The 13545-nt window shown below is 37.2% G+C and overlaps 1 protein-coding gene across 3 annotated transcripts; it reads right to left on the bottom strand.

Annotated features, from left to right (window-relative positions):
• Positions 1 to 224: 224 nt before the first annotated feature.
• add3b (adducin 3 (gamma) b) lies at positions 225 to 13037 on the bottom strand. Of its 3 annotated transcripts, none has more exons than XM_051867746.1 (15): positions 12825 to 13037; positions 11606 to 11833; positions 9099 to 9234; positions 8779 to 8930; positions 7610 to 7690; positions 7308 to 7457; positions 6176 to 6319; positions 5853 to 5951; positions 5304 to 5474; positions 4917 to 5177; positions 4413 to 4529; positions 4226 to 4315; positions 3512 to 3626; positions 1471 to 1578; positions 225 to 1308 (listed from the first exon to the last, which is right to left on the bottom strand). In XM_051867746.1, the coding sequence occupies exons 2-15, from the start codon at positions 11801 to 11803 to the stop codon at positions 986 to 988; spliced, it is 2145 nt and encodes a 714-aa protein (XP_051723706.1). In that variant the 5' UTR covers positions 11804 to 11833; positions 12825 to 13037; the 3' UTR covers positions 225 to 985. The 3 variants fall into 3 exon arrangements, with proteins under 3 accessions (XP_051723706.1, XP_051723705.1, XP_051723707.1); XM_051867745.1 differs by having other exon boundaries at positions 11606 to 11836; positions 12825 to 13036; XM_051867747.1 differs by lacking the exons at positions 9099 to 9234; positions 12825 to 13037 and having other exon boundaries at positions 7610 to 8258; positions 11606 to 11753.
• Between the last annotated feature and the right edge of the window lie 508 nt (positions 13038 to 13545).

The following is a 13545-nucleotide window of genomic DNA, read 5'->3' as shown; positions in this document are numbered from 1 at the left end:
ATCTTAGTTCAATTAGGATATTTAAGTAGCTTTTATAAACATACACTAGAAAAATACATTACTGGTGTGCATCCTGAGACAAAACAATGACACTGACATTTTAAGATATGTCAGTACAAGTTTCTTTCAGTTAAAACAGCTCAGACACGCATTTTAGTCTAGGACTAGCTTAAGCCTTTTCTGTGAAACCGGGGGAAGATGTATTAGAAGATTTCTCTTCATAGTAAATTGTAGCACACTTTAATTTCACAGCGGTTACATTACATTTACACACATGACCATGAGACACTGCAAATTACAAAAGCAGTATTAGATTGTGGAAAAAAATACCTTGTTGACACAAGAATACATCATTATTAACATAATTACTGCATAAGATTTTGATTAAAAAGTAGTATAATGATCATAGCTTAATATCAACATATAGGGATTACAGTATAATTAGTAAATAATCAGTCAAAACTAGAAGTAAAATAATCTGTTGTCAACCACATCTCCATTTATAAACTGAGCAAATCAAAAAAGCTTCATATCACGCTAAATGGACAGCTTCCGATTTCTTTAATATTTCTAATATGCAGGAATTCAGTTGCACACAGTCTTTCATAAAATTCACTGTCACCTGATTAAATCCGCACAAAACATCAATTCATCTACAAACACAATGCAGAGCCATCAAAATGTTTCTGATACTTCTCAAATTCAGTGTTTAAAGTTGCAAATCAGGACTAGAATTTCTATAAGTTTGCATGTTTATTAAAGTGTAAGTGGATATTCTTAGGCTATTTAGACTTTTTCTCTAGTTATTGATATGGCTTTAACAAAAGAGTGTTAAAATGAAATATTCTGTGTTTAATAACAATACATACAATTCATTGCTTTAACGCTAATATCCATATCCCTGCTAGTCATGTTTAACATGGGCCCTCCTGAAACTACATTACCCACAAGCCCTAGCATAGTCATGTCTAACAGAAGCGTTTACTCAGTCCTTTTTGCATTCCTTTTCTTCCTCTATCTCCCTTTCTTTTTGCTCCTTCTCTTTGTCTTTTCCTTTCTCCTTTTCTCTTCTCTCTTTCTTTTTCGACATTCGCAGGAAGGAAGGAGTACGAAATTTCTTTTTCTTCTTTTTTGGTGACTTTGGCTGGCTATCAGAAGAGCTGGTGACTGAAATGTTGTTAGCGACAGTGGTAGTTATGGAGACCTGCATCTCTTTAGTGATGCTGAGCTCTGTGACCTGTAGAGTGAGGTCATCATCCTGTGTCAGGTCATCGCCATCGCTGCTCTGCAGCAGAGTTGAGAGACAGTCTGAGAATGAAAGGAAGACACTTTTCAGCACAAGGTCATCCAGCTGGAAACCATAAAACAACAACTAATTTGGTTATCAAATACCAATGTGATAATATGGTCATTCAATCCCAGCCAACAGTTTATATGAGACTACATGAGATTATATGAGAGAATATTTACCTCCTCTTTCAGGGCTCATGAGAGGTGAGATCGACAGGGACACAGTGGAGCCGTCATATGTGGTCATTTCTCCATCCGTGAATTCCTCATCGGCCTCTGACTGAAGAGCTTATGTCAAGAAAACACATTTTAAAAAACAAGGTTTAAATTGGGGTTTTAGAGGTAGCGAAGCCTTACAATCTTACTAAACAGAGATAGAAAGTGTATAATGGATGTATGTTTAATGTATAATGTTTTTGACAGAAGTCTCTTATGTTCACCAGGACTGCATGTATTTGATCACAAATACAGTACACACAGTAATATTGTGAAATATTACAATTTAAAATAACTGTTTTCTATTTTAATATACAGTATATTTTAAAATGTAATTTATTCCTGTGATGGCAAAGCTGAATTTTCAGCATCATTACTCCAGTCCTCAGTGTCACATGATCCTTCAGAAATCATTCTAATATGCTAATTTGCTGCTCAAGAAATACTATTATTATCAATGCTGAAAACAGTTGTGCTGCTTAATAGCAGAAACTTTTTCAGGGTTCTTTATTGAATAGAAAGTTTAAAAGAACAGCATTTATTTGAAATATAAATCTTTTGTAACAATATAAATGCCTTTACTGTCACTTTTGATCCATTTAAAGGTGGAATTTCAAAAACACTGTTTGGAAGTTAGTTGGGCCGACACCAACAACAAATGTCTAACTGTAATGGACATAGGCCGGTAAAAGCTGTGCGTGTAAACCTCACTCCCCTGGGGCCTCATTTATAAAATGTTGTGCAGAAACCATCCTAAATTTGATCTTATGATCATTTCTCAGATGTGCGTACGTGTGATTCATAGAATGAACGTACACACAGAAAACGAGCATACGCCTCTCTTTCAGATGTGAAATCTATAAATCGCAAAAGATCTTGAACTTGCGAGCAGCTGAATGGTTTCAGTTCTCCGTGTTTTAAACGGCACCTAATTAATGTCATTTATATATAAAAGGTGCGAACTGGAGGGGCTACATTGGTGCCGTGACCTGGATGGGTGTGAGGTTTAGGGGGGTGAGTGTAACAGACGTAGGCCGGGAAAAGCTGTGTGTGTAAACCTCACTGCCCTGATCTCAAGAGGCGCTCTAGCAACTGACGCTAGGGACTGCGGTCTTTAGCCTCCTTGTTAGAGCGCCCACCTCCCATGCAGACGGGCCTGGGTTTGCGTCTCGCTTGGAGGGGGTGTATGACGGTTGAGGAGAGAGAACGAGCAAGAGGGAGATTTGAAAATAAGAAAAAAAAACTTTAGAACGAGAGATGGGACACAATACAAAAGCTTCATTCACTGGAATGAAGGTTCACGACTGGGCAAGCGCTTTAGGACCGCGTTTATATTAGAAAAGCTTTCCAGCGCTGGAGAGAGTTAAGCGGGAAGGCCAGAAAACAGACGTGGAGGCTGCTTTGATTCCACTTCTCATGTGAGTAACACTGAGTTTTGATTGTCTGGAGCTGCTGTGCTGTTGGCGACTAACAACAAACACTTTGTATTTACTCTTGTGTACTATACGTTCATTTTTTCTGCTTCCTCATCGTTCGTTCATCAACTACGCTTTATTTTTCGTCAAGCATTTTGTTGCGTCAGCTGTGATAAACAGACATCCACTCGCATTGCGTGTGTAACAGTGACCAGATAGTGAGAGTTTTGCAGTTAAACTACTGCACACTGAGAACCGCTATAGAATGTGTTGTTTAGCGTCACTGTTAGTGCACTCAGACGGACGGGCTGGGCTTCGAGACCGACTCGGAGCAGGGTGGATAGGATTGAAAGTGTGAGTTTTGGAGACGGAGCATTGAAGAGAGGGGTGGGTTTGTTTGGGTTGATTTCAAATATCAACAATGTCCAACAGTGTTTTTCAAAATCTACTGATCCCACCTTTAATGCGTCCATACTAGTTTTGAGTTATATGACTTCTTTTTTTATTAATTTCTTTCAAAAATCTTACTGACCCCAAACTTTTGAATGGTAGTGCCATTCTATGTCCTTGTATGCAGAGTGAGCTTGTACCTGATTGGCTGCTCTTATTCTCCACAGTTTGTGTGTATTCCTGTAGCTCTGCCTCTGATTGGTTAAAAGGGTTGGGCGGTAGCGCAGCTGTCTGCTCATCCTCATAGATGAATTCCTGAAAATAATAAGGGCAAATGGATTGACTGACAATTGTGTTTGTTATGTAAGTTTTGTTTATTTTTTGCTAAGAGTTTTGGACTTTATACAGACATCTATCTATGGAATCCTGTTTCCAAGGAAAGAAAGGTTGCTAGTATACTGGAAGAAAGAAGAAAGAGTGGTACTGGAAGGAAGGAAGGAAGGAAGGAAGAAAGAAGGAAGGAAGAAAGAAAGAAAGAGTGGTGAAGGAAGGAAGGAAGGAAGGAAGGAAGGAAGGAAGGAAGGAAGGAAGGAAAACATTCTGGAAAGAAAAAGATTGTTGGTATACTGGAAGGAAGTAAAGTGAAATTGTGAGTTATAAAGTTGCAATTAAATTTTTTACTATGAGGAAACAAAAGAGTGACTAAAATTTAGCTTGTCAATGTGATTTAAACATCATTCAGCCCTATGTAAAGAACAACAGCTTTTTCTAGGCTGATGCTGTCATATCATGAGTGTCATTTTAAACATACCTGTCAAAACTATTACAGAAGAAAAAGTTATTTAGTGCACTTTTAAAGCTTGTTTATTTTTAGTAGTTGTGTTTGTGCTGGATTTATCTGTATAGTTGCGCACTTGTCCAGGAGGCTTGTCAATAACGATGTCTGCCAGCAGCAGAGACTTTGGTCCAGCTGTCATCAGATCTGCTCTGTTCTGCTCTCGAATCTAAACCACCACAAACAAAGCAGTGTTTTAGTGTAAGTCAATGCAATCTGTGGACACAGTCTGTTCAGTCTGTATTTTCATTCTCTCTCACACACACCTTATTTCTTTTCTCCAGTACTTCACTGGGGTTAGTATTAAGTGGGACAAACTGGTTGGGGTCCTCAATCCTAATTGGAGTGTCCTTGCAGCTGCCTGAGTCTTCTGACTTCAACCACTAAAAGGGTAAAGAAAATAATGAATTTAAGAAAATAGTGAATATTAAACACACACAAAAAATGCAGCCAATTCTTTTATATTTTTATATTTATATATAATATATTTTTATATTTTTTTATATATTATATTTAATTTGTATATTATATTAATTTTTATATGGAAGCTCATTTTCCCTCAGCATAAAAAAAGAAAAACTTAACTACAACTTTGTCACTATTTTTTTCTAATTATGTATATTATGTAATTTATTTCTTACTTTAAAGTTGATCTTACAATAGACCTTAGTCAGACCAGACACCCATATTGAATTTATGTGGATGAAAACATATAACTTTCAAAACTGTTTGGCAACATGTTTGTAAATTAGCATACTATTCAAAGATACCGTAGTTTTGGTCCGGGGGCTGCAGGTCCCATTGATGGACTCTTCAGGTACATTAACCTTTAAGTAGCTGTTGGGAGAGTTCAGCCAGCGTATCCTCTCTCTGTCCCGCTTCTGTGCCAGGAAGTGCAAAGGACTCTGTGGCAAGACGTCTTTTTCCTCTATTGCCACCCCTGTGATGGTTGCTGGGATCTCCACATCGTTATGGTGTCGAGGTTTCTCTTTAACTATGGGATGGCGGTAAGTGTAACCGGTTCTGTAACCCTGGAAATGCAGGAGGTGGAATGTTAGTAAGCACTATTTGTTTGTACTTTTTTACTGTTAAATATTTAATAATACATGCTCCATGCCATCAAAAAGACATTTAAATGTTGCTCAGAGGCCACTTACTAAGTTATCTAACATCCTCATAAGCGACTCAAATTCTGCCTCTCCAACCCTCCATCTGATCTGTCCATCTGGCATTTGTCCACTGGGATTTTTCGTAGGAGCTGGTTTCAGACTTGCTCTGTCTAACACATTAAGGTTGTCAACACCACCTGCACATAAGAGAGCGCTAACCTGAAGAGAAACAAAGGCAGAAACACAGATGACAGCATCACGTGATGACAGCATGGTCAATATACTACGTCCAAATTACATTTATATAGAACATACTTTTTGAATTAATCATTCAAAATAAGTACCTACTCAGAGTATGAGATTTAGGACGTAGTCTGGCTAAGTCTACTGACATTTAGGTACTGATAGTTAGAATTGGGCAGGAATGATCTGGGCCTTCGATTAAAAAAAAAAAAAAAAAAAAAAAAAAAAAAGGATTGGCAGCTTGATTTGTCAATTCATTCCAGTTTCTGTGTACTTTGATCCAGTGTATATTCCTTTTCTAATTAGTATTCACTTCTTGTGTGTGTGTGTGTGTGTGTGTGTGTGTGTGTTTACCTGTATCTCACAGGCTTGGTGTGTGTGATACAGATAGTGAAAAGCTTCCTCTGTCGTCTCTCCAAATGCCAGAAAACCTTGATTCCTCAGGACCAAAACCTAAAAACAAGCAGAATTGCATCATAATTGCAAATCCACTGTAACGCATAATGCACAAAATTATATTATAAATATTATAAAGGCTATAAATGTAACTATACAAAATTAACAAATATTAACAAAAAAGCCAACAGTTAGAACCTGCTTAAGCTTTGCCATGCTGTACTATAGTGAACTACTAATGGTTGTCATGCCAACGAGTTGCAGAATTCACAGACTGTCACCTTGGCAGTGGGACCCAGAGCTTTCTGAAGTTCCATCCTCTCCTGCTCGTCAGCTAAATCACCATGGTAGCTAAAATAAGACACCTCTCCCAGCAGCAAAGCTTCATGGGATATGGGTAAGATGCCACATTTCATAGAAGAGACCTACAGGACATACAAAAAGGACATGAATACTGTATATATGCCAGTGGTTCTTAACCAAGGGGCCAGAGCCCACTAGAGGGCCTCAGCAAACTTATAAGGGAAAGACAGGATCAATGAAGAGATTATCTGAAGATCAGTGAAGATTATCATTAATATAATAACAATAAAATTAATTATTAATATATTAAAACAATCTAGCTTAATAAAAATGCTAAAAAAAAAAATAATAAAAAAAATAATCAAGATTAAACTGCAATTATATTTCTTCTTCCCTTAATAAAATTAGGTTTTTATCTTAATTGTTGCTGCCTTCTTGGCCCAGTCACGCTTGTAAAAAGAGAATCTTTCATCTCAATGAGTTTTTAAGCTGAATAAACAAAAGAAAATTAAAATGAAACTATTGTTTTTTAATGAAGAACATAAATTTATGGAATAAAAAAAAGGAATAGTAGTTGATTAACTAGGCAGCATTTTTAATAATTTTCACAAAACTTTCATGGCCCCCAGAATATTTTGTTGTATGAATATCTGAACATGCAATATATATCAAATAAAACAAACAAACAAACTGTTTTATTCTAAGACTTGCATGTGGGTAAGTTTGATAAAAAAAAATAATAAAAAAAATAAAGCTTTTTGTTGTTTTTTTGAACAAAAAGCTGAGAAAATCGCATTTTTTTTTAAAGACTACAACGTGAATAAGCAATGCTTCAACTGCTCGTTTCTGCTCCGTTTTGATCCGGGAGATTCTCTACTCTTTCAGAAGATGTGTAATAGCGCCCCCTACTGTAAAACAGGGAAAACCTGGAAAGCCGTAAAATTCCGTCAAAGGCTGGGAAGCGTTGTCTCATAAATGACGGAAAATTTTGTCAATGGCCAGGATAGAGTTAAAGGGGTGGTCACACCCCAATTTTCGTTCCACTGACTTGCATTCAAACGCATGCTAATCTGTGAGACCAGAAATGCAAGCATGTGTGTATACACTCACTGCAGCTGTATTTGGTGTATATGTATGTATAACACATTTGGCATCTGGTCGGGCAGAATACACTGCAGAATGTGGTTTGAATCCCAAAACATCCACAGGTAGTGAAGTTGCTCCTTGATCAACCACCTCACCAATCAGATTGACCTTCACCTGTGAACAAAACACGAGTGCAAGAAAAAGATGAACATTATTTATCGGCTTCTTCCATATATTATATATAATAGTGTATTCATATTAAATTTCTAATGTTCATGGTTGCCCACTTTATAATTCATGTTCAGAATGTGTGGGGGTGTATGTACCAGACTAGCTGCTGTGGCCTCGGAAAATGACAGTCCTTTAGGAAGAATAAGAATATGATCTTGCTCTTTGTTAATGCGCAGCTGAAGAAGAAAATGACAGAGAAATAGTAAAAGAGAGTGAGAGATAGAGAGAGAGTACATTATAATAAATTCTGGTATCAAATGCATTTATGCTCAAGATGGTCCAAAGCCTTAAGATTAGACAGAGAAAAAGACAAGAACTTCAGATGCATTGGAAATCACCAATTCTAATTTGATTGGCTGCTTTTGTGCAACTGGATTAAGGGATTAGTAGCAAGTAAGCTAGTTATCTATCAGCAGAACTGTATATTTCAGTTTGTTTTCCAAAATTATGCCTGTGAAATAAATAATAGTATATATTTCTTTTGGATAAATCAAAGGGCTCTGCACATTGTCACTATTTTTACAGAGTTTTTCTGTTCGCAAAACCTTCCACACCACTTTTGAATTCATTTTTTAAAGCTGGTCTAGTATTGTGGTATAATCTATTTCAGATAAATCCACAATTAAACAGCATGGAAAAATGACGGGCAGGTAGCCTCTTTCTTTTTAAGTGGGCGGTATTTGGCCAGAATAACTGGACTATGTTCAGACATATCTGACTTAGATCTGTTTAGTTGCTTATAGTCTAAACAGCAAAAAAAAAAAAAAAGAAAAAGAAAGAAAGAAAGAAAGAAAGAAAGAAAGAAAGAAAGAAAGAAAGAAAAAAAAACATTAATTGTGAATCTTGAAGATTGAATTCTGAATGGCAGATACAATTTCAATTTTATATCATTCAGGGTGCAAAATGAAAGTGCACTAGTGACTAAAACTATTTCAATTCACTCATTTGCACTCGCAATTATGAGACAGTGCATATGCATGAATGTGGAAACTAATCCATCTGATGCTTTTATTGTTCAATGACTTTAGCATCATGGTGACATGTCATGATAGAGCAGAAGCAGAATGAACAGTTTTCTGTCTTTTTTCCACAATGGCAGCTATTCTCTTGTATCTCTGCATTGTTCTGACACTTAAGCCATTACTATGACAACCAGTGTTGTCTGAACAAAAGCATCCAATTTTATTGCATGCTAAATGACAGTGAGCATAGTCAGTCCTAGATCAGATTTGAAAAACAGTTTGTGTGCTGTGTGAGTACTTACAGTTATATACGTATTTGGGAAATGGGTGTGTCCGTACAGGTCCAGCAAACGGTACAAGCAGGCGAGTTTACAGCGGCCCTGTCTCTCAGCTTTAGAACAATTAAACCACTCTACACCACACAGATCATTCACCGGACTGACTGACCCTGCACCTGGAAACACAAAGACACAGCAACACAACAAAAATAAATATCTGTCTTTATCTGTGCTTCAACCTGATAACATTTCAGAATTATATGCCTACCATCTGTTGACTATGACAACAAATAATCTTCAATGGGAACGTATAAAGTTTAAAATGTGTATGCTTGTGCACTCACTGCTGGGACTGTACACTCCAGTGTTGTTAAGTGTGTTGCTGATGATGAGGTGTGCAATGTGACCAAGTAAACCACCGGAGTTACTGCCTTTAGAGCACTGCTCCTTTACCAAACACTCCAACTCCTCCTTAAAGTCCTGCAACACACACACGCACACACACTACTTTGAACTAAAATGTAATTACAAAATAATATTTGGACATTTAAGCCACACTTAAGAATGTCATTGCATTAGATAACAAAATATCAAACTAAGTGGCATTTATTTTAAAGTAATTCTTGTTTTTCAAACAACGCATTTTCTAAAATAATTGATATACTTTCCATTACAATAAACTCACTTTATACAGTGACTAAAATGACCAGTTGGTTAAATGTAATTGCAAGAAATTCAAAAAAGTTACTTCTGTCATGACAACTCTCGGAGTGTTTGGCATCGTAATGGATATGACAATGTTGATATGTTTGGTCTAGGCAGCATAGATCTGCTACACTGCTGCTACTGCTGCTGCCACTGCAGAGCAAGTACAGGACTTGCTACTACCAATACATACATGACAAGCTGCTGTGAGCAAGAAAGACATGCTGCTGCTGTACAAAATAGAATACATGAATTACTCATAGCAGATCTAGGTGGAGCTGGGGAAGGTGCAGGGTTTGTGAAAGCATACTGCAACTGCTTCAGCAATGCTGACCAATTATTTGAAGGTTGAGCAGCGAGCTCATTGGCTACTGATACAGCAGGAACCAATCAGCTGTGTCCAATAGTTGTTAATGTTGTTTATATGTCTATGTGGTGTTTTTAATATGCTTTAAGACAATGTTCAAATTCATATGTCAACACCATTGCTGAGTATTTTCTCCTTAAAACCGCAGTGAAAAAAGACAGTCTCAAACCCGTGGTTTGAAATCGCTGGTGTCTGTGATGTCACAAACTACCTTGTAAGCAATAAAGTCAACTTGCCGGTGGGCTTTAGCATATCATTAACAGCGAAAGGAAAAGGCTAATCATATTAATTACTGTTATGTGTCCAATGTTGTAAAAAGCGATACATGTGCAGCGTTTACCATAGTAGGAGAGGATGTCTGAGCTGGCATGAGCGAGTGAAGGCTAAGCTAATTTGCATATTCATTGATCCATGTATATTAAATGAGGCAAGGGTATAGTTACATTCACAAAAAAAAACGTTTAAATATGTCATTTTGGTAATCAAAAATGAGTTTTAAGGGATACTTTAAGGGACTACAAGGGGGACTTTAAGGATCAATCTGTGCCAGTTTCATGATAGAACTCTTAAGAAAAGGTTTAGCATACATTGATTTCAGATCTAATGAATATTTTTATGCTTTTTTATTTTGTTTAGTTTGGGGTCAAAAAGATTTTTGAGCAATCACAATCAACATTGATAATAATAAGAAATGTTTCTTGAGCACCAAATCAGCATATTAGAATGATTTCTGGAAGATCATGTGACACTGAAGACTGGAGTAATGATGCTGAAAATTCAGCTTTTGGATCACAGGAATAAATTACATTGTAAGATATATTAAGAGATTATTTTAAATTGCAATAATATTTCACAATAATACAGTTTTTACTGTATTTTGATTTAATAAATGCAGCTTGGGTGGGCTTTTAAAAAACATCTTACCGAGCCCAAACCTTTGTATGGTAATGTGTATCCAATAAAATTGAGTGTGAAAATACTTTTCTTAAATATAGGACATTTCTGATTTGTTCATAGCTCATTATTTCATGGTAATGAATAATCACTGACAACAAAACAGGCTTTAAGAGAAGGTTCAGTAAACAGAAGGTCCAGTCATCAGTGCTTTTACTGTGAAATAGTTGTGGGAAGTTGACATGTCCTGTGGTGAGACATGCTATACTTTATTAAATACTATTTTAAACAGCATTTTATGCTTTTTATAATCAGTATGCATGCAGCTTTTATGTCCTCATATTAATTGAGAGACTGCATGGAATATCTGTACTTTTTAATTTAATAACAAATTCATTTGTCACACCACAGGACTATTTATATACCTTTAAACTTAAAATCATGATGTTGATTTTAAAAAAAAAATCACGGACATACTTTACATCGAAATTTTGTTGTGTATTTAGGCCATGAATGTCATGTAGTGTTGTTGATTATACCGCTCCAAATTTTGCATATTACTTGGAAGTGAAAAAAAGATGAAGCTATAATCACATAAGACTGAGCTTCATCTAAGACATCAGAAACATGTGCGACTAGAGTTACTGCCTTGAAAGTACAGCAAAAACATGATACACAGAAATCACTTCAGGTTCTTTATTTAATTCACTCATCCCCAGCATTTCTGGTGATCTGTGCATGGTTACTAATGGTAACGGGTCTGCACTTGTTGGTTGTTATGCAATCAAACACAAGCGTGGGCTCCTTTTAAAATGCACAGGAAGGGAGAGAGAGAGAGCATGCGAATTCGCACTTTGGTGTGAGTGTGTGGGAGTGACGTCTTACTGGACTCTGCAGAATCTGTGTGACTCTCTTCCTCTGCTCCATCATGTTGAAGTCCTGCCTCAGGTCAGGTGACATAGCGCTGCTCCTCAGAGCCTCTGGGGACTGGAGTTCTTCTGTGCTCTCACTGTACACCTTCTTCACATTTAGACTGGATGGGGGACGGATGTGTAAACCGCCCTCTTCATCGCCCGCACTCATCTCAACACGTCCACCACAACACACAACCTTCTGCTTCAGAGAGAGAGAGGGAGAGAAAAAAATAGATGGGTAGGCAATTTATTTATTTTTTTTCTGATCAACTTGAAGTTTTGTTCACAATTGCTGCTTAAATACAAAAATGCCAGGTCACTTTGGATTACAAATTAATTGTCTAAACACACACATGGAAATAAACACTCACACAACACCTGTATGTCTGCTCTCCAGCTGACATCCTACACAAGTCATGCATATCTGCACGCACCCCACAGAGAACAATTCACACCTTTAATGCCCCTCCCCACCCTGATAGCCCGAAATTCACCCCAGCACCCCCAACACAAGGTTTTTGTATTTGAATGTATTTTGTTTGAATTTCATTAAATTTATATCTCTAAAATATGTACAATTATTTTGAGCATTAATATCTATGACGTAAGCATAAAAAATAAAAAAAAACTAATTGAACCCTCCCATCTAAGTCGAGAAAAGACTTTTTCGCAAAAAAAAAGTCTCTCCTCAATCTTCCCCATCATTGACGCGCGTCTGGCGACCGCAGCCTGCGCAGAGTGCGCACGTTAAAGCTATTTGAGTCTCAAAACTTAGTGAGCTGCCTACCTAGCACATAATGGCATCATTGATGCGTGCAGCATTTTTTTTCGCACACATTGGCGCACACAGATGTTTTTTTTTTTGGGCATCAGGGGCGCACGAATAATTTTCGGGCATTATATGCGCGTTCCGAATCAGACTGCAAAGGAACTGCGCACGAATTTAATGCTTCGAAATGCTGCCTTGGTAGGCAGTTCACCAGGTTTTGATGTTTTAACATTGTGTAGCTGCTGTGTTATATAACTAAACATGAAATTTAACTGACACTAACTTAAAGATAAGAATTCTCTAAGATCGAACACTCATGTTGTATTTTAAGATTACTAAATTGCTGCTGTGCAGACTCTATCAAACATTTTGCTTCTATCCAAATCCATTAATAGTACAAAGGAGTAGGCTATATACTCACTTTTCTCGGTCTCAGCTTAAGTTTATTCCCAGAGCTGCAGCAGGAAACATACTAACTCTATAAATCAGCTTCAGCCAGGATAACTAACAACACATCAGATGCATCCAAGTCTATTTTCACCTCAAGTCTCAGTTTCTTCTCTCTAGAACCGTAGGACTCTGTTGCGATCAGGGCCGTGAACGCGCAGCGAAAGCGCGAGCGCGCGTGGATGTGTGAGGAGTGTTTTGCGTGGGAACTTGGTGAGAGGATCACGTGACTAGTCCTTTCCGCCCACTAATGCTCGCGCCTTGGCTGGACCACCACGACCTCCCCGAGCCTTATCTTTAAAATACACACAGAGAGTATATACAAACTTGAAGATACGAACCAGATGTTAGACATCAAACACACATTAATACAAACCCTGGTGATGCTGGGATGTTTGGCCACTCTATAGCAGTTTTAAACATCTATAAATAACGAACATGAGTAAAAGGCCTATATTTCATATTGCCCATAACAAGCCTATCTTATATGTTGCACATTTAAACTGACCTTGGCCTGTCCTGCATCTGTTTGAGTGTGAGTAAAAATAATGCTAAAGCTTTTAATAAATGTTGACATCATCCAACTATTGAATGATCTACACAGGTTTATCTGGATTTATTTATAACTGGGATATATTATCTGGGTTTATCTGGATATATATATATATATATATATATATATACATCTCATAAAA

The sequence above is a fragment of the Ctenopharyngodon idella genome, chromosome 17 (genome assembly GCF_019924925.1).
Source record: "Ctenopharyngodon idella isolate HZGC_01 chromosome 17, HZGC01, whole genome shotgun sequence".
NCBI classification, from domain to species: Eukaryota; Metazoa; Chordata; class Actinopteri; order Cypriniformes; family Xenocyprididae; genus Ctenopharyngodon; species Ctenopharyngodon idella.
The sequence above is the reverse complement of the archived record's forward strand: the minus strand, read 5'-3'. Positions and strand labels throughout refer to the sequence as shown.